The sequence below is a fragment of the Psammomys obesus genome, unplaced genomic scaffold (genome assembly GCF_907164565.1).
Source record: "Psammomys obesus unplaced genomic scaffold, mPsaObe1.curated_primary_1811, whole genome shotgun sequence".
Taxonomy (NCBI): domain Eukaryota; kingdom Metazoa; phylum Chordata; class Mammalia; order Rodentia; family Muridae; genus Psammomys; species Psammomys obesus.
Window position 1 is genome coordinate 38,777,832 of NW_026592118.1, and position 27,975 is coordinate 38,805,806.

At 37.9% G+C, this 27,975-nt stretch overlaps 1 protein-coding gene across 1 annotated transcript; it reads right to left on the reverse strand.

Moving 5' to 3' along the window:
- Positions 1-1,105: 1,105 nt before the first annotated feature.
- On the reverse strand, positions 1,106-27,366 carry Tmem168 (transmembrane protein 168). The gene is made up of 5 exons (XM_055612948.1): positions 27,159-27,366; positions 21,651-22,898; positions 14,475-14,617; positions 12,314-12,588; positions 1,106-3,054 (listed from the first exon to the last, which is right to left on the reverse strand). Exons 2-5 carry the CDS (start codon positions 22,776-22,778, stop codon positions 2,507-2,509), a joined length of 2,094 nt encoding a protein of 697 aa, XP_055468923.1. The 5' UTR covers positions 22,779-22,898; positions 27,159-27,366; the 3' UTR covers positions 1,106-2,506.
- Between the last annotated feature and the right edge of the window lie 609 nt (positions 27,367-27,975).

Sequence of the window (27,975 nt, forward strand, 5' to 3'; positions counted from 1 at the left end):
CATGAATGGTATGGAGATCAAAAGAAATGTCCACTCGCTTGACAATAGGGAGATAATTGTGAGTTTCTAGTATTGTCAGCAGGGTGCTATGTGTGGGACTCAGGTCGCTGTGGGTATATTACATAGTGAAAGTCAAAAAGTTGAAGAAAACATGAGATTCTATATTGAGACAACATGTGTGTGTGTGTGTACACACTGTATTTACATAGTTATAATGAATATAATGGAGTGCTACGGAGTTCACTATTGAAGTCTCAAGAATGCTCATATCACAGTGAGAAGAAAATGAAAGTAGAGACACTAAAGATACACATTTGATTACAAAGTAGTAGTTAAGTGTTTTGAACCAGAGCTGAGTCTAGAGCACGATTTAGGTTTCAAATTGGCTTCAGAGCAGTTTATTAGATGCAACTTCTTTTGTTTTGTATGAGTACACTGCCTTAGTTTCATCATTTACTAATATATATATATATATATATATATATATATATATATATATATATATATATAGTTATTAGAAGTGTTTGGGAAGATGTAATTAAATCAGATAAATTCGTAGAATAAACAATATCCATGGTCACTTATGAAGTTGTTTCATACAGAAACAAAGAAAGGACCTGAAGGATTGAAGCTGGAAAGCTCAGTGCCTTTCCACCTAGGTAGGAGAGAATAGCTATCGACGTACATGGATGTGCATAGTGAATTAGCATCTCAACACTATTTTCCTTAGCGATATTTAATTTTGAATTAAATATGAATCAGAAGATCACTGCAAGAACTCGAAGAAGCCTAGAAATTGTACAAAATTGATCTGAAATGGCACCCATCTGAAATTTCACAGAATCATACAAATGAATCATTTGTTGTTCAGTGAAGTTTAGTATCTGTAGTTCAAGCTATAAAACGAGACCCCCTTTTAAAAAAAAAAAATATCCTGTGTAGGATGTCACTAACTTCCAATACTGTATTCTGTATTCTGGGATAAGGAAATATTTCCAAATCAACGTGCCACCAAATATAAACTCTAAACCATAAGCATTTTGTGTAACTTCCACTTTTAATATACAAAGTATTCAGGAACTTTTAATTCACATTAAATGAAAAATTAATTTTTAACAAAATTTTTATTCAAAGTATTAGGTATACAATATTCAAAACATAGAAATAGGCTGTAGCAATGCTGCATAGATAGTGGCATACAAGTTCCCTGACTTCTTCCTAAATAAAACTTCAATTTTCAAGTCATCAGTAGAAAATGGTAAGTGTTTTTACCTCTTCTCTCTGGGGATGGAAAAAATGGCTTCAATGGTAAGAAGTCACCACTTTAACAAACACTAATCTCCAATTTAATTATACCTCCCTCTTTCAAAGATGAAAATTTAGAATGTAAGGATTATTGGAAGGGAATAAGAAGTGAATTACCTCTTAAGGAGATATCCTGATCAGTGCCTACTTTACTCCAACAAAACACTGAATTAAAGTTTTAAAATTACAACCACACCATTATGCTTACCCAAAATTACCAACATGAATACTTTTTTACATAATACAATACAGGTATACAACAAAAACGAAACAAAAAAAATGATCTGTTCCCCATCTTTTTACCTTCAGCAGAAAAGTTATTACAATAGGATCTGAAAAATAATCTTCCATGGCAGAGCACAACTCCACAGAAATACTTAAAGAGAATGACTTGAGAAACTGCAAAATTTATTTTATAAGAGTACTTTTTGAAAAGAATGGCAATTTACTTGAAAGGCATTTACAGCTGGAAATATTACTCATTAAGAAAACATAAGGTTACCCTGAGAAAGATTCTTAAAATTACCAGTACTTTCAAAGTCCCTCACTAACCATGAAAGAACACTTTGTAACATCTGAGCTCTTATTGTTACTTACATTCACAACGTTTTCATCTCCAAGGCAGTTGGAGCTTTGCTACTGTACTGGTAAAGGTTATAGCCAAGACATTTGGGTGTGGCGGAAAGGGCATTTTGCAGTCATTATGAACAGGTCTCTTCCTGCTCTAAAAGTTTATACTCCTGCAAACAGTCTTGGGGTCAAACCTATGATTCACAGATGAAAGAATCTTCTATTAAGTAAATTGGTAGTTTTCTTAAAACACATTTGTCTGGTCTACATTCTCTAATGTATGCCTAGAAAATAAGGCATTAAAAATTCTTCATTGGCCACTGCAGAGGATAAACAACTGTTTTCTTTTCATTAGAGACAAATGGAAACATACTTGAAAGTGCACTGTTATTTTTAAGATCTTATACAGCTACATTCTGCATTTTATGACCCTCTGTATACTTTTGTATAAAAATCATGCATATTCCCAATATCTTACATATCCCATAATTACTTAAGAAAAGACAAAGTGAGAGCAGCTACAACAGTAGCAAGATACTTTCCACAAATAAAAATACAGTATACAAAAAATGGCAAGTTATTGATGAATGGTAACATGAACTCTCAATAATATCCTTCCTTGGTGTCCAAATTAAGATTTGACAAGTTTAAAGCCTTGTCCTGTGTCCAGCACTGTAGGAAGAAACCAACTCATTTTTAATCTTTTCAAGCACCTAAAGCAAGTTTTGCAGATCCAAAAAAGGTTCAGACCACATAGCCAGTTGGCCAAATGCACCAATGGGTATGTAATACGAGGGAAGTGTAACATCCAGTGCTTGGCCACATCACTTCCTGTTGGCAGGTGCAAAGTGTAGTCACTCCAGCGCTTGGACACACCGTACACGGCTCTCACTGTGCGTCCCTTCTCAGTCCAGCAGATGTTGGTGGTGGAGTTGCAGTTGTACTCTACCCAGTCTTTCGTGAAGTCACCCAGCTGTGGAGGATCAGCTTCTTCGATATCGACTGTCTTTGCCAGCTCAGCTCCCTGAACTGCAATATACTGGTCATTAATCTTTCTCACTTCTTTCACCCATGGGGTTGAATTCTCGCTGTCCAATATGATGATAAGCCGGGAGCAGAAGGAACCATTCTTTTCTCTCCACCATTCTAAAAGTGTATCAAGGCGAAGTATGTCTCCACCTGTGGACAAGAAAAAATTCAGAGCACTGGTGATTTTTGAAATTTGTTTCTTTAAATTCTTTAAATTTTTACTTAACAACAAAATAACTTTTTAAAAAGTATCTTTTCAGAAGATACTTTCAAAAACATACTTTTAGCACTATAACTTACATAAAAGTATAACATGATAACTGAAGAAAATTGATTTATATACATATATTCCTTGGTTTACAACAGGATTTCAACCAGATATAAATTATTCTAAATTGGAAACACTGTAAGTTAAAATTGTATTCAACATACGTCACGTTCTAAATGCAAACACCAAAGCCTAGTGACCCAGTCCATTCAAGCATTAGCTGTGCACCACTGTGACTGTGGCTGGCTAGGATCTGAAGCTGGTGGAGACTTCCCAGCATCCCCACATTATCACATTGCTGGTTTACAGTAAAGTAATCATAACATATGCTTTGCAGTGACTGCATCTAGCTTTGCACCACTGTAAAATCATTAAGTTGAACCTCTGCAACTTAGAGACTGTACATAAATGTTTAGCAAACATTCTAAAACTTGGGTAGCAAATGATAGCTCATAATCCCAAATGCAAGTGTCACTTGGCATTTATGACCCACGAGTTGATAATATATTTTTACATAGGAAAAAAATCAAAAGGCTTTATGAAATGTTAAATGTATAGAAAATTCAATCTTCATAATTATTGCCACAAAAAACATTTTAACAGAACAGAACCACACCTTTTCAGTTTTATTTCTGGTTGCTGTAATAGCTACTGAGCAATATATAGAAGTCTTAAAATAACTGGCTCTATAAAAAAAATAGTTTAGTAAACCCTATTCTACACTGAGAAATCAACCCTTCTTTGTCTTCATAAGCTAACACCTATTGAGTGAGGGCAAGGGTCACTCCTCAGAGATCCTTACCACTTCTCCTAAGCCTGGAGAAGAGTTTATGGGTATGTTCACATTGAAATCAGAGCTATACCTGAAAAACCTGCAAGGAACACAGAAAACTCCGGTCCAAAGATCTGAAGTAAACACATTTCTATCTGGCTCACTGTGTGTTTTTTAGCATTTCTTCCTTTCTTTGTTTCTTTCCTTTTCTTTCTTTCTTTCTTTTTAAGAATACAATATTAAAACATTGTATTTATTTTTATGAATGAATTAAGTTTTTTCAGTATTTACAAAAGATTTCATTAGTTTCTATGATCTCACCGACACAGAAAAAACCTTGAATATTTAATATATGATACAACCCTTGTACAAACTGGGGAAAAAGTTAAATTTAAACTAACTAATGTAGCTGTTAATTTCTAGACAAGGCCAACTCAACATAGCAAACTGGCCTTCTATAGATATAGTCTGTTAACCCCTTTTGTACTTCACTGAAAAAAACAAACTGTTTTTCTTTACCTTCGTAAGTAGGCACCTACTAAATGAAAGCAACTTTCCCCAAAAATTGACAGCACAGCTTAATAATTCCAAGATCCAACATAACTTCCGGATTCTGTAGTCCTCTGAACAAAAAGTACAGAGGCATCCAGAATATTCCACTAAGAGAAAGGAGTGGATAAATGGAAAGAAAAAAAAACAAAACAAAACAAAGAAAGAAAACAAAGGAAGGAGGGATGGGGGAAGAAAGGAGAGGGGTAGGAAATAGAGACACTGGGGGTCGTTACGAGAAAAAAACAAAACAAGGAAGTTGTGCTAACTGCCTGTGCTGGTCTTGTCAATCGCGGGAAGAAAGCGCCATGGAGAAGCGGCACTCCAAACAACCTTGATAAGGAAGGGCCGCTACTACACACACAAAGCAGATGTATATTCTATTGCCAGCCCCTCAACTAGAACCAGAGGCATTTCACTTTTTGCTCATTCTGCGTGAATACTCAAAGTACTTGTGTTTTCATATGAATTTTGTTAGGTCTAAAACAGGCCCCAAGAATGGCAGTGCTGCAGACAATGAATGTCCTGGATGACAGTCTGGGCTTATCTCAGGCTGGACTCTGACCCAGTAAACAGAAGAATTGCTAGCAGACAAACAAAACTCAGCATTATTGGACACCCTGTACGAGGGGTTTCTGTTTGTCAGGAAAAGTCATTATTTCCCTTATCCTTTGCTCCACCCCACCTCCACCCACAGCCAACTACCTCAGTCAGGGCATCTAATTCCTGACTAACTCAAACAAGCCTATAACAGACCAAAGTCCCCATTCTGGCTCTGAGGCTGTTGGGGCCCTCATGCCAATTCCAGCCACTCAAACTCCCTGACTGTTCTGACCCACATGCACCATCCCACTGCTACCTGCTCCCCCTAAAACTGCCAAGGTTCTTTCTGCCTTTTGTTGTTCTCTCAGCATCCAATAGCCCTAACAGTTTAAATTCCTCAATAAACCCACAAAATGGTCTAGCGTTCTGTGGTTTCACTGAGTCCTTGCTTACAAATTTCAGGATTTAGATTTTTTTTCTTATTCATAAAGACTTTCATGAGTATTTTAATGGGAATTGCATTAATCTGTAGATTGCTTTTGCAGTACGCCTGTTGAACAATATTCTCTCAATCTATGAACATGGGAGAATTTTCCATCTTCTACTATTTTCTTCAATTGCTTTCTTAGTTGTTATAATTTTCATTATTGTGGTCTTTGTCGACCTTGGGTAGAATTATTCCTACATTTTTGTTTTGTTTTGTTTTTTCCTTTTTAGTCTACTATGAGTGATAATACTTTCCTGATTGAGCTCACTACTGACCTTTTTGTATGTTGGTTTGTATCCTGCTACTTAGCTGTTTTTGTCAGTTCTGAGTCTTTCAGTCTTTGTAAGTATAGAATATGAAGGAAATGTATACTTCCCCTTTCAGTTTTGTGCCTGAGGCAACTGTCCTCACCTCATCACCTTGGCTCTGTGTCAGTGACAGAAGGACACAATCATTTTAATTCTAGGAATTATCCCAAGAAAAGAACAGTAGAGGCAAGTTTACAAACATTTCTTACCACTGATATTTGAAGTAATAAAAAATCTAACACAAGGGGAACAGAAACTATAGAATAATCAAGAGAATTTTATAATAAAACTTAAACAATATTATGAGGAAATGTATATATTATGAGGACAGGGCACAACACTGAAGTTTATGTACAGAAATTACAGCAGTAGATACTAATGGGTATTTGGAAACCTATGGCCTTTCCCAATAGAAAAAACACCTTTTTCTCCTTTCCAAAATATTTAGATGAAGTAACTCTAGAGGGCAAAAAGTGCTTGTACACACATATAAGCACTGGAGAAGGGAGGAAAGGTACCCTCACAGGCATCCTTCAAAGGAAAAGATCTTTAACCCATCCTCCTCCTGGAACACTGGGAATGGATGAGTTCACAACCGCGTGATCCTCTGCCGTCTGATGAGGCAAGCTCTACCAGCACCTTCTAAAATTGACATTTTACTTATCCCACTAAAACCTTGGCCCGTGCTTGTAGGCCCTAAAAGTCATCCTTGTGAGAGATGTCACTTGTACTTACAACAGCCTAGTGACTTCTAGTTATCTCAGGCCCTTACTCAGTCACTCTCCCCAACCCTTCTCTGAAACATTGTTTCTAAGTCAACAGAACCCATGTTATGGACAAACCATATGTACTTTGTAGCTTCACAGTAACATGACTTGAGCTTTGCTGTACTCACATCTGAAAACCTCTTTCCTGATCTGTGCTATACATAAATATGACTCCAGAAGTGTCTACAAGGGCCAGACTATAGAAGTTCTGGCCTAGCACCAGAACCCAATTTCATTCTTGTCTTTTCACAGATCTGTTCCCTGACTGCTATAAGGCCGGCAGGGGCCCTCTACAGAGCAACTCGTACTTTCACAATTAGAAAGAGCTTTCATATGCTAGAATTACTAGCAAAAATCCAACAAACTAATTTCAGAATACAGAAACATCTTCTTTGCTAAACTATGAAACTACTAAGAGTATTTTATATATATATATATATATATATATATATATACATATATATATATATAATTTGCAACTCTGCTGGTAATAGAAGAAGTTTTACTTATCCCAGACCCTTTTCCCCTAAAACTTTGAGTCATGCTTCTAGGCCATAAAACTTGTCCTTGTGAGAGATGTCATTTATACTTTACAACAGCCTAATTGACTTCTAGTTATCTCAGAGGCCAGGCTATGTCACTCACTTATCCACTAATTTACTCAGCTTGTTATGAGAAAGACTGAGCATACATCCTACCTGATCATTGCTCTAATACCCATGCGTACTGTTTTAAAGGCAATACTTCAGTAAATGGTTTCCATGCACTACTAGTATTCTTCCACTTTTTCAAAAATGTCCAAAATATTAACTTTTCATAATTTCCAGATCTATAAAAGTATCTAGACATCAGACTACATAGACTACAGCCATGACACAAAGTCCACCCTGCACAGAGCCTCACAACTCACCCTAGCATAACACTCACAACTCTTAACACTCTTGAGCATATTCTATCCCGATTCTTTTTTAACATCAACAAGGCACTCAGAGCAGCAGTGAAGCCTTGTGACTTACCTTCCTATCCTGTTTTGTAGTGTTCTACTTTCTTGTAGGTTCTGTGCTTTACTTGGCTTCTGGCCCAGATTCAAGGTGCTTAACATTTATCTCGGTAACAGCCATTCAATACGTTTCAAGTATTTGAGACAGCTTTTTAAAGGTGCTATGTATCCATGGAAAACTGCTTGATAAAATACCTTATTTTTTTTCTTTCTTTCTATCTCTCTGATAATTATCCTAATTGATTTTTACCCTCAAGCAAGGAGGCAAAATTATCAGGTTTAATATTAAAACTCCATGAATCTAAAAAGACTACACATTCTAAGTAGTGTACGTTAAAGTATAAAGGAACAGTGACACGTTGAGATTCTTGTTCCCAAAGAAATACTGTTTTGGACTCGTTAATTTGTTAACCCAAGTAAAATCTAGTGCTAATGGTCATACTTCAAGGCTGCCAGAGATAGTTATTAATAAATTATTAGAGTTTAAAGTTCTTGGTCATTTGACTTGGAACAAATTAGAACACTTTACACAGAGCAGGGGTGTTCTATTTGATTTCAAGGCCAAATGAGTGTTAGAAGGCTGATGTCAAGCAGGCCAGGTAGCAACATCTGAAGAGCCTCTATGGCCTTGGGTCAACCTGACTATTTGCAAATAAGGCAGGGGCCACAGGCCACACTCCATGACAGTATGCATCTCTGAATTACAAGATAAGGCAGGACAGTGTCATACTATGCTATATGATACCCACCACTTTGTCCACTGAAATTGACTTTCCTACTGTATATAATAAACTCTAGAACAGCTGCATAACCACAAAATGTTCTGGATATCAAAGAACTGCATAAGAGCTAATTTATTGGTAGCATATTTTAAAGACTATTGAGAGATTACTCTAGAATGTTACACCCAGATAGTTATCAAAATTATAATTTTACTTCTAAATTAATTTTTCATAAATTGTTCCTAACTCTTCATAAAACTCAACAATAACAAATGTAGATGCTATCTACTATGGTATCTTTTTTTTCTTCCATAAAATGAAAGGTAATATATTAGTAAGCTGAATATGTAGGATTTCCAAAGCTTAAAATATTTAAGAAGAAAATGTAACCTTTCTGAAAAACATTTATATTAAGTATAAATCCTTAACGGAAGTACACACAAAAAAGCTTATTCCAAAAATTATTTTTCTTAGCTAGTGGAATGTAAAGAGGGACACCTCTAGTGGCAGCTCACCTCAGGAGGCAAAGTCAGGAGGATCACCTGAGGTCACAAGTTCAAGACCAGCCTGAACAACACAGAAAGATCCCATTTCCTAACACTGTCTTACAATACAATATTTAAAAATATAGGGATATGTGAATATCCAATAAAATTTGTTTGCAATGTTTATTATAAATATTTCATTTACAAAAATCAGTTCCCTCCTTTCGTCTGAATTTTTATTCTGTAAAGAGTTTTTAACAGACTAGAGCTTTTCTATGGTGCTCTGAGTTAGAATATACCATTCTTCTCCTCAATTTAAAATAGTCATGATGGCTCCTTTCTGGACTGTCATTCAAAAGCTATATGTAAAGGAAATTAATTTGTAAACTGCATTCAAGGCGTTTGTATTGAGTTCCTTCTGTATATCCTACTATTGTTTAAAACGTGTGGTCCATGTTAACAAATTCTCTTAATCCAAGCATGCCACTTCTTTAGATTCATGGTGACCGCCAATGTTGGTGACATGAAACAGTACGCGGAAACAGAGTTGCTGGGCAGGACTGGGATTGACCACAGTGAGTTACATATTGCCTTCAGCTTTCATTTTGTCCTTTGAAATCTGTAAGGCAACAGTGGTGATCAGAAGACTTCTCAGTGAAGCCAAGCCTAATGTTGTTTACCAAGTACTAAGCATAGTGGCTGATACTTAAAATGTGTGACAGCAGAAGCTGGAGAAGACAGGGAACAGGACAGAAGCCCACCACAGACAGCCTCTGAAAGACTCTGTGATCGAGGTATCAAAGCAGAGGCTGAGACTCATAGCCAAACTTTGAGCAGAGTGCAGGGAATGAAGGAAGGGGGAGATAGAAAAACCTGGAAGGGACAGGAGCTCCAAAAGGAGCCAACAGAGCCAAAAAAAAAAAAAAAAAAAAAAAACCCTGAGCCCTGCAGGGTTCATATGCCAATCAAGGACAATGCATGGAGAGTACCTAAAACCCCTGCTCAGATGTAGCTCATAGACTCAGTCTCCAAGTGGGTTCTCTAATAAGGGAAGCAGGAGCTTTCTCTGGCAACAACTCAGTGACAGGCTCTCTGATCACCTCCCCCTGCCAGGCAATTGATAAAGACAATGCAACCAGTCCTGATGAGACCTCATAGGCTAGGGTCAGAGAGAAGGGGAGGAGGACCTATCAGTGGACTAGGGGAGAGGCACCGGGGGAGAAGAGGGAGGAAGGGTGGGATTAGGAGGAGATGAGGGAGGGGGACACAGCCGGGATACAAATTGAATAAATTGTAATAAACGATAAAAATTAAAAAAAAAAATTTAAATGTGTCCAATGTTTGCCTTTACTCCTAGAACAAGCATTGCATTATTTAATATTGAGTTACAAAATAATACACTTTATAAAAAGCTGATTTTATTTATGATAAAACTCCATTACAAGTCAGGCATGAAATCAGTGGGCTCAAGCTGGCTTAACCCCATCTGCTTTTTGAACTTGTTTCCTTTTGGAGTCCTTACACTGCAGCTCTATGTCTGCCTGGCATAGTCTCTCCAACCAGAGTGAGGGTATGATGACTTTCATATAAGTAACACGGCCTCTGACAGAAACAACTAGAAGTCAGGGTTTACTGGCCCATGGTTTGGAGGGTTCAGTGGGCATGCAGATGGGCACAACAGTGCAGAGTGGGCTCATACATGGCAGCAGAGAAGAACAGAAAGTGTACCAGGGCTGCCTGGTTTCTTTTTCCCGCTTTTTACTTCACTCAACCCTCCAGACCATTGAACTGCAGCACCTACATTCAGGAAAGTTCTCCCCATGCCTAGGGATACTTCTCTCTGGAAATGCCATCAAGCACACCCAGAGATATGCTTTAATAGTCTCCTGTTTACTACTAAATCAAAACAGTTGGCAATGAAGATCAATCATCACAACACTTATACTTTATGACTATTATTGTTTTGATCTCAATTTAAAACTAGGCTAGATATAACTAAATGAACTATTTTCAATTGAAAAGAAAATTATCCTAATTTTTCATGATATATTCCATGAATTTTCCTAGCTGGGTATTACTTAAAGATGCCCCTACTATGATCCCCTACCATGTTCCATATTCTCTTAGATTCTGGGCATGTAATAATCTACAGAACAAAACCTATAATTAATGAAATCTTTATTATACTTAGGAAGATGGACAAATTTTGTAATAGAGTAAATCTCATGTTTCTGAAACTTCTCTTGGATAAAAGAAAAGTGTTTTCTTTTTCTATACACAGGTAAACCAAACTCTTTTCCCTCTCTAAAAAATATAAATGCATCAAAAAATATAAAATAACCCTGAAGAATTTTATAGCCTCCAATGAAACAGCGCTCATCCCCTGTCCTCTCTTAATTAATGGACATGGAAAATGTACCTGAAACAGTGCTGCAGCAGCAGAGGAGCAGAGAGGGCCCTGACCTGTTCCAGCGCGACCTCACGTTTAAAGTCTGGGTGAGATTTTAGTACTGCCCTGCTGCAGCACTGCTGAAATTTGTGTTCACAACATTTAAGGACTAAGAAGTACTAGTCAACAGGTCATCAGCTTCTGAGGGATACTACTATGTGGAATGATTCTGAAAACATTTTTTTTTTTATTATACCTGATGTGTGTTTTTATTATAGGTTGTAAAGTTTAGAAAAGTGTAAGCCCCGTGTTCTCTTTTTCACCGAGTAGCCTGCATAGTACTTTCCAACAGTCTGAAAAATCATTCATATAGTTTATCACTCTTAGTTTTTGTGACTGCCTTTAACACTAAGATGTATTTTTTTCTTTATTAACTACACTTTATTCACTTTGTATCCCCCCTGTGGTTCCCTCCTTCCTCCTGTCCCAATCCCTCCCTTCCTCCCCGCTCTGCACACATGCCCCTCCCCAAGTCCACTGATAGGGGAGGGCTTCTTTTCCTTCCTTCTGATCCGGCTACATTGTCTTCTTCTGTGGCCTGGTAAGGCTGCTCCCCCCTCAGGGAGAGGTGATCAAAGAGCAGGCCAGTCAGTTCATGTCAGAGGCAGTCTCTGTTCCTATTACTATGGAACCCACTTGTATACTGAACTGCCATGGGCTACATCTGTGCAAGAGTCTTGGGTTATCTCCATGCATGGTCCTTGGTTGGAGTATCAGTCTCAGGGAAGACCCCTGTGATCAAAATTTTGGGTTCTGTTGCTCTCCTTGTGGAGTTCCTGTCCTCTCGAGATCTTACTGTTTCCCACTTCCTGAAAATACTTTTAAAGGTAGACTGATTGTAAGTCTCAAATCCAACACGTTTTTTTTTTCTCTAACTACTATAAAGGAAATAGTCGTAAATGCTTGTTTATTTAAAGCTTACTAAAATAAAATAGGTATTCTTGAAATTAAAGGTAATCATGTAACTTTGGTCATTTACTAAGCAGGGAGCTGAGAACTTTACTGTCTCTATGTAAGCTGTGGATACATGTATTTCACAGCTGACAAAGGTGAACTTACCTGCTAGAGCCCACTCTCCCGAGCCATGGGTGTGCCCACTGTAATACAACACATAGGTATCGTGTCTAGGTCCGTCCACCGTCCGAAGTTCAAGGAAAGCTTTCAGTTTGGAATGCAGGGTATCAAAAGACAGTCCACTTGTGGAATAGTCACATCCATAGGTCTCAATCATATGATATGCAAAAAATCTTTGGATGGCATTGAGCATGGCAGTAGATCTCAAATTTAACTCCTGTACATGTTCTGGTGGAAGCAGTGTTGGCTGACCATCAGGACTGCAAAAAGAGAAAGAAAGAAAAAAAAAAAGTATTGTGGTTTTTAGAAGGTATTATTTTGAGAGATGGCTCAGTGTTAAGAGCACTCCTCTTCTGAAGGTCTTAAGTTCAATTCCCAATACCCACATGGCATCTCACAACCGTCCAATGCTGTCTTCTGATGTACAGATGTACATGCTGACAAAGTACCCACATATATAAAATATATGAATAAATCTTAAAAAGGGATCTACATTACATTCTCATCTGTCATCTAAAATGATTTTCCAAGAACCATAATCAACCATACTAACTAAATGGCAGGTTTCTCTTCCATAGCTCCTTTCATGTTAACAACTAAGTTTAGAAAAATCAAAACATGCTTTATAAACTTGTATTTCTTCTCAGTAAAACAGTAATAACTGGAACAATATTTCATGAAATTCAAAGCACTATTCTTTGCCTCCTATTCTTATTTCCTTACTGAATGCAAGACTGTATTGAATATTTCAAGAATAAAGGAAAGGACATTGTCTTCCTGAAAAAACTAAATTCACACATAAAACATGGGAAGCAAGAATGTGGTTATACATTTAATTTCTGTAAAACTGAAAAACAGGATCTTTGTAATGTGCTCAAACTTTACTAACTTAAGGTATAATCTAAAATAAAAGACATTAAATATCAACAAGGATAACTTTAAAATAGTTATTAACACTAAGGTTCACATATTTAAAACTAACTGAAGATTTCGACCTGACCCTGAAGCAAATGGTTCCCTGGGAAACACATAGAAATTGAGAGCTTTTAGTGCAGAGGGAGAAAAGCATCGCTGCTCTCCTCTCCACAGCAAAAGTTCTATCAGAAATTTTGAAAAGCTAAATTTTACTTCATGTCCTATCAATCCCATCCCAGTAATACTTCAGTTTTATTAAAATAAAAATTTTCACATATTTCTGACATTTAATGGTAATCAAAAAATTATCAGTCATATGGACTGAAATTATAATGGGGCAAAATTAATTGTGCATATTACTATTTCCACAAATTCCTTCTGGCTGAATTAGCATGTCTAATTTTATAAGACCCTTCCTAATCTCCTTCATTTCTCATGAAAACTTTCCACTTCTACCAAACCTTCAAAACAGAACTATTACAAATTTACTTGGGGGTTCCTTTCAAATATTGGGAACCAAATTTAAAAAACAATTATTTCAAGATATCCTCCCAAAACCAAATGAACTATAACTCATTTATGGCAGAAACTATTCTTTCTATTGTATAGTTAGCTATTAAAAGGTTTAAAAGTTGTAATGTTTGTAGTTTCAAATTCCCCCTACAAAATTATATGCAATGAAACTACAATAAAGTTAATTTTTAATAAACTTCATTGCTAATCTTTCATGTTTGTGCAGAATTTTTCATAGTGTAGAGTATTTCTACATCCTAAATCTTACAAGCTTTTCAGAATGCCCTTTTTCAGAATGCTATTTCCAAGAAGGGTGATAGTACCATAATTATCTTAGATAAGGACCCTGAGATTCAGAGAGATTACAACTGGTTATAAACAGAGGACTGGAATTGCAGGTTCTCAGGTCCAGCAGACATTCCATTATTGCATCGTTTCACAGGAACGTTCATGATACTTCCTTTAAAGATGGGCCTTTTCCTTCAAAAGGTCATCCAGATTTTCTGAGGCTTAGCTAAAATATAAGCTATACATATTTATCAAAATATTTATATTTAAACCTGAAAAATACAATATCACTTAAGAGTTAAGTTTTACACAAGGATGAAGTGCAAGGACACTATAAATTGGAAATAAAGTTGTGAAAAGTAATCTATAATAATCATTAAGAGATGCTAACAATCAAGCAGCTTCTCTCAGGTCCAACAAAGCACACTACCTGCAGAAGTTGGTAGGGATCACAATAGCATATCCAACGGAGGTTCCTCCTAAACAGTTACCGAGTTCGTGGAAGAGCCCATGAGCCATGGACTCCAGTGGCAAAACAATAAGAAACATGCTCAAGAAGATTCCATTTGTGGGCTAAAAGAAATAACAAACAAGAAGTTTATACAGTTTGTGGATATTTAGATACATATGTATTGACTCAGTTTTTACTTCTATGTTCAAGGATTAAAAAAACAACTGATAATCTAAAAACAATCATAAGTAAAAGCACACATTTGTAGACACGGATGAATTAGTAGAGTAATGAACCTTAAACAGATTTCTAAGTTTTTGGAAGCTGTAGCAAAAAGCAGCACATATTTTTTTTTTTTTAATTTTGTTAAAGAACCTTCCATCCAAATTGAAAACAAAAATGTGAAACACTGAATTTGTTATGTGGATGTTGGTAATCAGAAATCTGGTTTTCATGGTCGCATTGTAACCATTTTTAATAGCTAAACCATACCTCTCCAGCCCCCAACAAAACTCAGAAGTTATTAGAAGCAAAAGAATATAAATCTAGAGAACTACGTTTTTATCTAAATGTCTAATTATTACTTAGGAAATCTTGGTGGACACCTGTCAAAGTTCTAACAGAAGCATTAGAAATCGATCCTGTGACTGAGTACTCTCAAAAGAGACCAAACCACAAAAATCTTAAAGCCACAACCTTTATAAGAGTGAAAACACAGGTACAGAAATAAACTCAGGCAAATCTACTTACTAATGCTTCCTTATAACAAACAAAAGATTATGTAATCATAGGTCTTGTCAACTCTATAAGCATATGAAACTACAATGATCAACTATAAAGGCTGTGAGTGGAGGCTTCCTAGATTGAAACCAGCTACAAAGGCCAAGCTTTCTAATCTTGCAAGAACATTTCTGACCTACAAAGGAAAACAGTAATGATAGCTACCTCAAACAATTATAAGGATTCAATATATGTATACATACATAGTACATACATTTATACATACACAGAATGGAGGTTAGCACACAGAGAGCAATCTATAAATGGTAGGTCTGAATAGAATAGACTAGACTAGACTAGACTAGACTAGACTAGACTAGACTAGACTAGACTAGACTAGACTAGAATAGAATAGAATAGAATAGAATAGAATAGAATTTAGTAATCTTGTTGGTTGGTGGGTTTGGTTTTTTTTTGTATTTTTGAAACAGGGTCTCAAGATGTAGTTTTAGCTAGACCGTAACTTGTCATTTAGAAAGGCTAGCCTTGAACTCAGAGAGATTCTACTGCCTCTGCCTCCTGAGTTTGATTAACAGCATGCACCACCACACATGGCCCTCATTTAAAGGATGGAAAATCAGGTGAAGAGGAAAAGACAGTTAAGCACAATGCAAAAATATTTCAGTCAGCTATGGACCATATGCACCAGTTTTGTGTATGAAAATAAGTTACCCATTCAGGGTCCCATAGACTGAAAATGTCCTACTGTCTAGTAGCACTGTTGCATTGCTGTGTCGGATGTGGAAAACCTGCACTGTCAGTCATATGATTATGTACCGCACATAGCCAACAATAAATGACTGTTAGTGGTCCACGTATTTACCACCTGTGCTTCCTACCTAATGCATAGTTTACTGCAAAGTGGTATGCCATGTTTATGCAGCAACAGCCCCACATTTTGTGTTTGCTGACTGCAAAAGGCCTGATGGAGTGACTGACATACAACCTAAATTTGTGATAGCATACACTAGAATGCTCAGAAGTAACCTGTTAGGAACTGTACCCCACTCATCCTCCATGAAAAACAAAACAAAACACTATTCTGGACCATTGCTTTCAGGGGAAGGGGGTTAGAAGATCTACTCTTCTAAGTGGTTTCACTCTGTTCCCCCAAAGCATGCTCTGTAAACTTAATTCTCAATACAGCAATCTTAGAACATGGGGTCTAATTGGAAGTCATAAGGGCATAAAACTTACAAATGCTATTCACAAATGAATTAATTATCATTATATAAGGATTCACTCAAAGCTGCGAATGCTTCTTAACAATTCCCATCCATTCATCCTCCCATCCATCCATCCATCTATCCACTCACCCACCCATCCATCCATCAATCCATCCATCTATCCCCACCCACCCACCTGCCTACCTATCAATCTATCAACTTCTATGTCCTCAACTTCCTCTATTAAAAATGGGCTTCCCAATCCTCTCACTGTGAAAAATAAATGTCATTTCTTTATAAATTACCTACTCTGTGTTTCTGACACAGCAACACACAACACATGGAACATCCTATTTTATAGTTACGGAAAAAGTGATAAAATTTTAGCTTCAAACTAATATTCCCTTTAGAACCTAGACTAAATTGCTCTAAACTCGGCAAACAAATGAAATAAAACAAAAAGTCTGAATACTGTGCACTTCTAATTCAGCAGCAAATTGGAAAGCTTCCTGTTCCCCATGCCAAGTGAAGGACAGGCTGGCTCTCCCACCTTCCTAGGAGTGAAGTCATATTTCATTAACAGATTTCAGCTCTTCTTTGGATGTGAAGCTTATACTAAGACTCTACCATACCCAGGAATTGTCCCTCTATCCTAAAGTGAAATTAACCGTTTTACGGCTTTTCTAGTTTGGGTGAAAAGGGCTTCTACAAAAAGCTGTATCAAATCCCCATGGAATCTTCAAATGGCAATGCTTAACAAGGAAAGACATGTGAGAGCTCAAGTGAAAGATTTCAGAGAGCATGTCTAAATATAGAAGGTGCCATGGGGTATGTTTCTAAGTGGGATGCAGTCTCCCTTTTAGCCTTCTGTGAATTATCAATTACCATAAATGCAACACTATCTATGCTAAGATACTGTGCCTTTCTAATAGACTTATTTAAGGGAAAAGTTTAAAAGACAGAAGCAAACGGCAGGCAGTGAACATAAAACAAACTATGAGAAAAAGCAGCTGCACTGGTGCATTTTAAAGTCAGAATGAGATTATGAACCACAACAGAAGCTAATGTGACCTTCCAACTCTTTAAGGAAAGTAACCTGGAATGAAACTCATTCTGACATGATTACAGTTGAAAAACAAACAAAAAACAAACCTACTTAAATGAGTTTCGTGATGATTTCTTAGCTATAACATAAAAATACTTCATAAAAGAAAAGTAACTGATGAGATAGGTATGCCATCTCTATTTTCATGTATCCTGACCAAAGCTGACAAATTGATCTACTTAAAAGTTTCTTTAACTTCTTGTTTTTCTTTGTTGTATTAGGTCTGTTACCACCCAAGCAGTGGAAAAGCTTTCCAGTAGAAATCATAAATTAATGAGACATAAGAAAAGCTTAACATTTCAATATTATTCTTACAGAAATGTCACGTCATGTCATATGTGTGTGTAAGAGAGACAGAGAGAGGAGAGAGGGAGAGAGAGCTGGCAACAATATTTAGAAATGTTAAGTAAAAATAGTTCCAATTCGAGATAGCTGAAAATTTATTTGGATTAGCAACGTCACTCTTTCCAAAATAGTTTTACTCCAACAAGACCTCAATTGTTTCCCTTTCACTGTATAATTTTCTGATTCTAAATCATTTGAAATCACTAGAACTTTTGTAGGCCCAGTGGGTGCTTTCCTAAGTTATATTTCATATGAATGTTACATTTGATCTTCAGCAAAAGTCCAAAGGCAGATCACACATAGAAGTTAAAGAGTGTGTGAGCTGGGAAAGAGGGTAGTCAGATTAATGCGGTTTAGAGACAAAGGTTTCACAGACAGATGAGTGTAGAAATGAGACACTTTCGGTGTTTCTTTGAATATTTTTTTTCTCTGAGCATACTTATTTACACTTCACAGGACACTGAGCAGAGTAAAGGTTTTGAAATCTTTCTATAATCAATTAAGTAAAAATTAAGTTTAAGAGTCGAGTTTCCTGTGAGGCCCAATGCCAATATAACACTCAACAGATATCAAGGAGCAGCCAGCTGGGGAGTGTAAATACACCCAAGTGTCTTATGTCAGTTTGGGCCAATAAATCACCTAACAGGTGGATGGCTGACCAGGACTGCCACACTATCCCTTTAGGCTTTTAGCAAAGCATAACCTTTCTTTCTTTTCTTTTCTTTTCTTTTTTTTTTTTTTTAAGCTAAGCATAGGCTTAGCTTCTTTCCCATATCACTGAATTATAGACTTTAGAACTTTAACAAATTTCATGTGACTCAAATGCACAGATATCAAGAGCAAGGCTTGGCAAGCTTTTTCTATAGTTAATATTTTACACTTTGGAGGCAGGTAATAGTTTTCACTGATACTACTAAACTATGCCACCTATCATGATAAAAAACCAAGTGCTAAAGAGTTCTAAAACCTATTCCTACATTTAGGAACAGGTCTTGAATACCTAAGTCCAAAAACAAACAAAAGACTGAGGGGCCAAGATAGGTCAGCAGTAAAGAGTGCTCACTGCTCTTGTAGAGAAATCAGAATTCAGTTCACAGCGCCTGCATCAGGTGGCACACACATCCAGCTACAGGCAATCTGGCACACCTCTGATCTCTGTGGCGCTTACACATACGCACGCACACACGGTTTCTTAAATGAGAAAACACATTTTAATATCTTTCAATATTGACAGAATTAGACAGGTAACCATCAAGGACACTGATAGAAGAACATCTCTACCCAACTTGACTTGGCCGATATTATAATGTACTCTGTCCAATAGCACTGTAATCTTTTTCAGATCATAACAAGTCCTCACTAAAAGACTAATATCATACAAATTCTGTCCCCCTGATAAAGATAAATCAAAAATCATCAACAACACAAAGACTGCTGTTGGAAAACCAACAAATATTAGGATTTCACACAATAAAAATATAAATAACCCACAGGTCAAAGAAATTACAAAGGAAATTAGAAAATGCCTTGAAAGACAGTATAACACTGTATAAGACACAGACATATTGATCAATATTAAAAAATATCTCAGGTGTGAAATCTCACACATTTAATCATGGTAGACATAAGCAAAGGCAATTCAGTTGGGTAAATGTCAGTCTCTAGTCCTTTCAAGTAAAGGTGCTGAAGCAATTAGATATTTGTATACTAAACAAAATTAAGGTCCTTATACTATAAAAAAGAAACTAAAATAGATCATAGATTTAAATGTAAAGGCTAAAGTGGAAAAGCTTCTGGAAGAAATACTAGAGAAAAAAACTGATATCCTAGTGTTGAAAAGATTCTTGTATAAAACATTGAATTCACAGTCCATAAAAGGGAAAACTGATAAACTCCATTTTATAAAGTTAAAAGTGTTTCTTCAAAAAAATATCAGTAACAAACTTAAAGAAAAGCCAGAGTGAAAGGAACATTTCTATATCTTTTTTCTGATAAAATACTTTTATCTGATAAAAATAAAATCCCCAAATTCACAAATTTGGGAATTGTCTTAAAACTTAAGACACATAATCCAACTGAAAAAGGGGCAAAAAAAAAAAATGTAAGTTATTGAACTGACACAGAGTTTCATTAGGGACCTATAAACTAAAAGCCAAATGGGGTAGCACTTGAGGGTCAACTTTAAGAACACTACCATTGACGGTTACAAGCTAGAGATTGAGTCTCCTAACACTGTCTCTGCTGGGAGAGTCCTTAGAAAGCTTTTGTGAACTGCCATCAGTCCATACCCTTTACTAGAAGACCACTGATATATGCAAAACAGAAAACTCTAGTGACCAAGAAAGTATTTGGTTAACAGAATATTGTGACCTGGAAAGGAACCCTACATAAATGAGGCTGACTTGGCAAAGAGAAAGTAGCTAAGACTGGGGAAGTGGCCAACCCAGAAAGGAGAGGAAGGGGGGAAGTTCTAGAGCCCTGACATCTTCTAATTCTCTGAGTCCCAGCTCAGGCTTTGTAGGTAAAATGAGGAGGCTGCCCTGAGGCAGCAAAGATGTTTTCACCACTTGCCTGACCCCACACAGACTCCTCCAGGCAACCTACACTGCCTAGGAGCACCATGCCCAGGCAAGTCTTCATACACTCACTCTAAATCTCATGCTGCAGAACAAATTGGTGCAAAGCAAAGGATTACACCAAGAACAGTTGCTCTCTATGCCCACCTCCCAGCCTGAGGCACTCAAATGATACAGGTTGTCATACTACAAACAGTTATGATCAGACTTTTCCTGCCAGCCTCTTCCTCTCATTACCAAGACAACTAACTGTTTTTAATGGCAAAGGCATTCTGAGATCTTCAGCTTTCAGCACCTCCAGCTGAATGTCAATACTAGATAGTCAGTTAATACTCAGAAGAAGGAAGCCTAGGTTCACGAGTAATGTCGACATGATGCTGAAAAGATGGCTTAGTCAGCCAAGGGCTTGACATGAAACATGAGATTCTGGTTTGGAAGCCCAGAAGTTGTGTAAAAAGCCACGTGTGGTGGCATAGGTCCATTTCCCAATTCTATGGAGATGCAACAGACAGGCGAACACCTGCAGACTGTGGGCCAGCTAGTATAGCCACATAGGTGAGAGACTCTTCCTCAAGTTAAAAAACAAGAAAGGAAAACATAAAAGGAAAAGAACAGGCAAACTACAGAAAGCAACTGAGAAAGACAAGTACTTGCCAGCCTCTGGCCTCCATACGCATGCACATAAGCACAAACACACATATAAATCTACACAATAATACACATGCATAAATCACACACAAACAATTTAAAAAATTACTATAAACACAAACTTTTAACTGCACAGTTTGAACGTCCATAGCATATTTTTAAAAAAACATTCTGGGCAGGAAATGTACAATGAAAGCCATTTTTCTCACATCTATAATTCAGATTCTCTAATCTTTAATTTAGAAGCTGAATTATTTAGATAGTACTACAGAGCTAATTTCTTTTCAAATCTTAAGAAAAAGGCTACACTATAAATGTACTATACATAAGCCATGAAGGTGGGTATGGGTTTAGACTAGTACTGTAACTCTCAGACATCTGTAAGGATAATCTTAGCTATGTCTTTAGGTATAATCTAAGTATATCTTTCAGTGTAATCTCCACAAATTCTAAGTTTATCTCTTAATGCTAGGATCTTATCCAGTATCATTGGCATTGACATAAGAAAATAAGCAAACAAAAACCATGATCTTACCTGCCAGGAGACTGCTCCCAAAATTGCTGTTGCAAGAAGACTAAAAAAAACTAACTGCTCTGAAATTAAACAGAAATGACGCATCCCTTTGGATGCCATGATTCTATCAAGGCTATTGTTATCTGCCCTGTGGTTGATATATACTTTATGGCAGTCGTTTAATTTGGTATGAAATCCCCAAAGAGTTAAAAGAAAAATAATATGGCAAATCATCCAGAAAATTCCAAAAATGGAAAACCCTGGTATCACGAAATACCAGAGATGAGTGTCTCTAAGTTTAAACGCTGAAAGAATGAAGAACGTAAGCTCAATCATTCCAGTAAAAACCACTGAAAGTCTCCTGCAAATTCTTCCACGGTACAGAAAAGGTTTCCACCTCTCAGTGACTGAAAGTCCACTAAAATAAATGTCAAGGAAAGGATCGGTTATCAGGCAAATAAAAAAACACGCAAAAGCAACTGCATTTCGGGGAGTTTCCAATGAAGAGAAAAATAACAATACTGAAAAAATGATTAAGTTTGGAATAGCTAGAAAGGACTTCATTCTCAGGTCTATAATGAGCATGGCCAAAGCTATGACAAGCAAAATAACACTTAGAGACTTCTCCACCAACATAGTTGTGCTGGCGATGGCAAACCCAACAAGTTCCAGAAACTCTACTGTGGTTAGCAAAGTGGGCCGATGTCGGACATAACCAGAAATCCTCTCCACCAAAGCACACAATATCCTTAATACTATAGATGTCAGAAGCAGGTACTTGGTTGATTCTTCTTTCACATCAGTTTTAAAGGATGAATTATCAAGAAAACATAGAAGGCCGAGCAGGAATCCAAACCAGAGATTGGAGAGACTTAAACTTGCTGCTTCCATTGAAAAGTAATAGTAGAGTATGCTGGCGATCCCAAGGACAAAGAGGCCGAGAATAAAAATCACCAAAATTAAAGAATTTGCTGTTTTTTCCCATCTTACATAAAGCCCTAAACATATAGCCACCAGTAAGTTGATTCTGGCTAAGTAGCCAAGGTAGCGCACTGAGGAATGCATGTTCACTTCTCTATTGACTTCTTCCAGCCTCGTCATTGCCAGATAGAGACAGTGACTAACGCAGTAACGCAGTGATTTACACATGTAATCTGGCAACGCAGGTGATCCCACACGTTACAAAAATGAACTTCTTTATGTCATTCAACAAAGCCAAGGTGATGGTAACTCCTATTCCAACATTTTCTCAGTTTTCTTTATAGTGATCTAAAGAGAAGAAAAAATATTTCACAGTTAATTTTATATAATACATTGTGCTATCTTCTTTATACTAAATAAATAAGAGAAAAATAGAAGTTCTTCTGAAATCCAGTTCAAAGACTAACTGCATATATCTTAATTTGTTTTCTGGCTTACAAACTCTGCAGGTTACACAAAGAAAAATGTTCACAATTTCTATTCCTATTGATAAAATTGCATCACAAAGTATCAGTGGCGTCTTTCAGCGTTGATGCTGAACATGCCTAATCTATTCCTATCTGAATATTCAGTTTGGCTCAGATCACAAGCACTTGGCTTTGACACAATGAAACACCACTCAACTTTTAAGCAGAACGAAGGCCTTCATTATTACTTCTAGTACATAAAGATGGTAACCACTGTTACTGCCCTAATCCCCTACATCTTTTTACAAGACAGTTCTTAAATGCTATAAATTTTCAGCCATTACATTGTTTAACTAATAAACATAACTAGAAGTTAAATTTAACACTATTAAGGTTACTCAGTATTTAAACTTGAGCCGTAATTCTTGTACTTTCACTCCTACCAAAATAAACTAGTTGGACCATAGCTTACTTTTCAAATATAAATACTATCTATTTAGTAGACCAATTGCTGAACTTCTTACTCAAAAACCCCAAACTGGAATACTTACCAGGCCTTAGTAAAGTAAAGAAGAACTTCAAGTCTACCTTTTCAAAAGTCACTACAGCAATTATTTGCTAGGACCTAAATAAGTATTTCAACCTTAAGTGCTCCCATAGGTTTCACCTAAAATACCATAATGTATATACGATAACATATAATCCCACTATATATGTAGTGGGATCAATGAGATAGCTCAACTGTGAAGCAGGATTATATAAGTCCAAACCCTGAGACGCATATGGTAGAAGGAGAGAACCAACTCTTAAATTTGTTCTCTGACCTCTACAAGCATGTCATGTCACATGCACACATACTGAGCACACACACACACACACACACACACACACACACACACACACAAAGGATTACTGATCCATCCACTAGGTAGTTCTTTCATGGTTTCCATGTACTGTAAGAACTGGTCTATTGCAATAGCTTATGGCTATACAATACTCAAAGACTCATATATTCAGAAAACAAATAGTTTGTGGTCTGGGGCTGGGTATCAGTGCTGAAGTGCTTCCCTAAAATGCACAAGGTATTAGGCTTGAACCACAGCAACAAACACGTTATCAGTTTACTTAAACTCTCTTAATGGAGGAACATAAAAGACACACTTGACAAAACATGAGATAACTGAGAATTAATCCCTAACTAGTGTTTGGCTAGAGAAGAATGTTTCTAAAACAATCTTAGGATCATTAGCATATTTGAAGTGTTATTATTATTTCTACTTTCTTAGGTCAAAGCATATTTTCATTTCTAAATCTATTCATTGTATATTCAAACTAATTTTCCTCTATTATGTTTTCATGCAAGCATTTCTTACCATGGAGAGCTAAAGCAAATGTCTGGGGTTTGTTTGTTTATAGTGGATTTTTTTATGTAAGTATAAGAAGTTGGTAAAATCTAGACTACAAAGAGTTTTATGAAATATTACTCCTATGTGCTATACTGCCCAGGAGGAAAGGGAAAGAGCCTCAAAATACTGACAGTATAACATAGGCTCAGAAGCACTGCTAGAGGGAGAAACAATTCACACGCTACACTAAAAGGCACCCCTCCACATTCAGGGGATACCTGTGTTTCCTGGTCAGCACTCTTTCCTACTCTGTCCAGTCAAACCACTCTTTATTTCTCAAATCTCTCGACACCCACCTCTTACTGCATTTGTACCAATGACTTTCCTACTGAGTCAACAAAAAGGAACTTACTTAAGTTTCCAATCGCACAAATCCACCTCTATCTGCATCTCTGAATGGCAGTCAAAAAGAGTCCCCCTGCTCTGTGTAAAGCGTTCCTGTTCCAGAATGCCATTCTCCTCTCCAAACTCCCACTTATGCTTTATTCATCAGTATTTCAGCATTTGTAGGTCAGCTTTTTAAAAACTACCAAAGGATGAAGAAACAAAACAACCTTGGTTCTCCCCATCTCTCCTACCACATTCAGTTTTCTTTCCTCTTGACAGCTGATGTTTGCTTAAGTTCTCATATATTCACCTCAAAACACTGAACAGTGTGAGTCCCTCAGAGAAACCCTCTGCTAACTTCTGAACCGAACTACGCGTTCCTGAATATGATGGAACCCTTGCAGGATCCTGCACATTTTCTTTAAGAGCATTCACGCTGTTGAGTACCACCACCTTCTGAAACCTTCCCTTCCCTTGCTTCCTGAAGTACAAGAATCCATATTTTCCTCCCAACTCAGTGGATTGTCTTCAAAGTTCTTCACTTGCAACTCATCCTTTGGACACTGAATCCCAACCCATCCTTTGGACACCTAATGCCCAATCTTTGAGCAATCTCAATTTAGTTCTGGGTCTTAATTATATAACTAAATAAAAGACAATACATCTGTATCTTGGAATATTATATAGCCACATTCTTATCGGTCTTAAGTCTTTACCCATTCTGACTTTGTTTTAAAAATAGCCTGAAGTGTGTGTGTGTGTGTGTGTGTGTGTGTGTGTGTGTGTGTTAGGGGGGACAGTAGCCTGAACCAGAAATGAAAACAAATTTTAAAAATAGCTGCCTTCCCTAATGATTTGCTGGAAAGCTCCTAAGGTAAACAAAAACAAAGCACAAGGGGGTCAATCAGCAAATCACTGTTTGAGTCTAAAAAATCTCAGGCTGGGGATCTAACTCAGGAAACATGCTTAGCATTTGGGAGGACTTGGTTTGGCCACAGTAGTACTCCCGAGCCATCAATCCTGTGTACTACTTTAACCTTCTGCCACACTTATTCACTCACTATTAATCCTCACCAGTTCTAGATTTTTCTTTTTCCTAAGCTTCTCTTTCACATTCCCTCACCTTCTTATCCCCCAAAACACCACCTAAATTTTGGCCACCACGATCTCATTCTTGGATGTCTTTTTATTTTCTTCTACTCCACTCATTCTTATTAAAAGTGCTTTTAAGACCAAATGTTACCATGTTACTCTGCTATGCAAAATTCTCTAATGGCTTTCCACCCCACACAGCATTAGGCTACACTCTTCCAAGTGCCTTTATCACTGGATAAATTCCTGTACACTGCATAGGAACTACTGCCCTTGTACTGCTCTTCCTCTCACTCTTTATTCCAACACTGGCATTTCCATTATGAACTACATAAATACCATGCCCTCTCTGGACACATGCCTTTTCCTCCTCCTAGTCCAATCTGCCCTTTACCTGTCAAACTCTACAGGTCTGGGCTTAAATCGTGTTCTCAGAAGAATCACCTCTCACTCATCAGATGATCCTGGCACTCCCACTGAAACGGAAAAAAAAAAAAAAAACCTCCTTTCTTCACCATTTGTTTAATGTCTGCATCCCTCACTAGGCCACAAGGTCTCTGGTGAGATCTTCTACATGCATGCATAGTATCTAGCCAAGTCTGCAACCAAAATAGCATTCAATTAAAAAAAAAATAATACAGAACTAATTTGGTAAAGCAAATAAATACACAAATATATTTTATAATTAAAATAATTAAATAAAAACTTTTTAATAGGCCCACAGCTAGTACCAGTCGTTAAGTGAGTTCCTAGTAATTTGGGGATTACTTGCTTTTGGCTTTACTCTGGCTTTCACTTAATTCACCACATTTCTTGCAAAACGAAAGTGCCCTCCCCGTGTCCTAAGGCAATGGGCTTCACCACACAATGTATCTCTTTCATAACCTTTCGGTGGAAATCTATTTCTGTTCCATCGAGGGGGAAGTATCAAAACGTGAAAGAACCACACTGAGAACTCAGAGTTGGAGAATTACAGTCTTTTTTTTTTTTTTTTTTTTTCTGAATCCCAGCTAATAAATCTTTCGGGCCGCCTCTTAACCCCAAGGACGGCAACTCAAACTCTAAAATTCCTCCCTTTTAGGCAGCAATAATAACTTGTCTCCCATTAGGCCTCGTTCTGGCGAGGGATGGAGAGGTGGGGCCGGGACCCTGGCTGTTCGCCACCCCTGAGCTCTGGGACGTGACCCTTTGGGAGCCCTGGTGGAGGTGACCGCGGACACCAGGGGTCCCCGGCTGGCGTCGCTCCCCCCCGGGAGGCCGAAGGGGCGGGGCCTGGCCGGGCCAGCCGGGCTCTCGGCGGCGCCCCAGCCCCTTACCTGACTCGGCAGTCGCCACCGACCCTCGCTCCGTCCGTTGCGAAGCTCGCAAAGCAAAAGGGCATGGGTCTCCCGAGCCTCCTACTCAGAACCTGGAGGTGGTGAGCCGTGGGGGCGAGAGCTCGAGACGGCCAGCACTTAGCACTGCCGGGCCTCGGTACAAACTTTCTCTATTACCGACACGGCCGCCATGTTTCCGCCGCCGACTCTGGGCGCTACGGATCGCCGCGAGGGTCAAGCCGCGCCGCGCGCTTTCTTCCTTCCGTGGCCCGGCCTCCCAGAGGCTCTTTAACCCCAGCGGAGAGCTTTAAGAAGGCAGGTGTGCGCTGTGCTGCAGCTCCACCCTCGGTCCTGTTTAACTCCCACCCGGGATTAGCTGCAGAAGCAGGGAACCGAAAGACCAGACCGCCGAGGATGAGGCTCCGAAAGCAGCGAGGTCACAGCTTAGGGGTGGACCGAAATTGGGCCAGCTAAGGTGGAATAATTACAAGCGGGTTGTAAAGATGTGTAGAAGGCGTTGCTGCTCTTTCATACAGATGATATAATATGTGGCTTTGCGTATGCAAACAAGCCTTCAAAGCCCTTCTCTCCTTGCCTCAGTCTGCTTTTCTAATTAAGTCCGCCCTTAACCCCATCCCGAACATCTTTATTCTGCGGCCCTAACTGCCCGTGGCCCAGAGTGACCTTCAAACTCCGCTGACAAGTTTCATTTGCATTCTGATGGTGCTTGTATTAACATGGTCATACTGTTGGGAGCCGCATTTCACAGCTGCTGTGGAGCCCAATAGTCTTAGGGATTGGAATCTGTTTGCAATCT

What these genes read in the sequence shown, in the direction of transcription:
- Tmem168 (XM_055612948.1), bottom strand. Translation starts at nt 22,778, where the DNA reads ATGTGTAAATCACTGCGTTACTGCGTTAGTCACTGTCTCTATCTGGCA. An exon ending in TGGGAGCAGTCTCCTGGCAG is followed by an intron (nt 14,618 to 21,650) that starts GTAAGATCATGG and finishes TATTTCTTTTAG; the next exon opens with CCCACAAATGGAATCTTCTT. An exon ending in ATCCCTACCAACTTCTGCAG is followed by an intron (nt 12,589 to 14,474) that starts GTAGTGTGCTTT and finishes CTCTTTTTGCAG; the next exon opens with TCCTGATGGTCAGCCAACAC.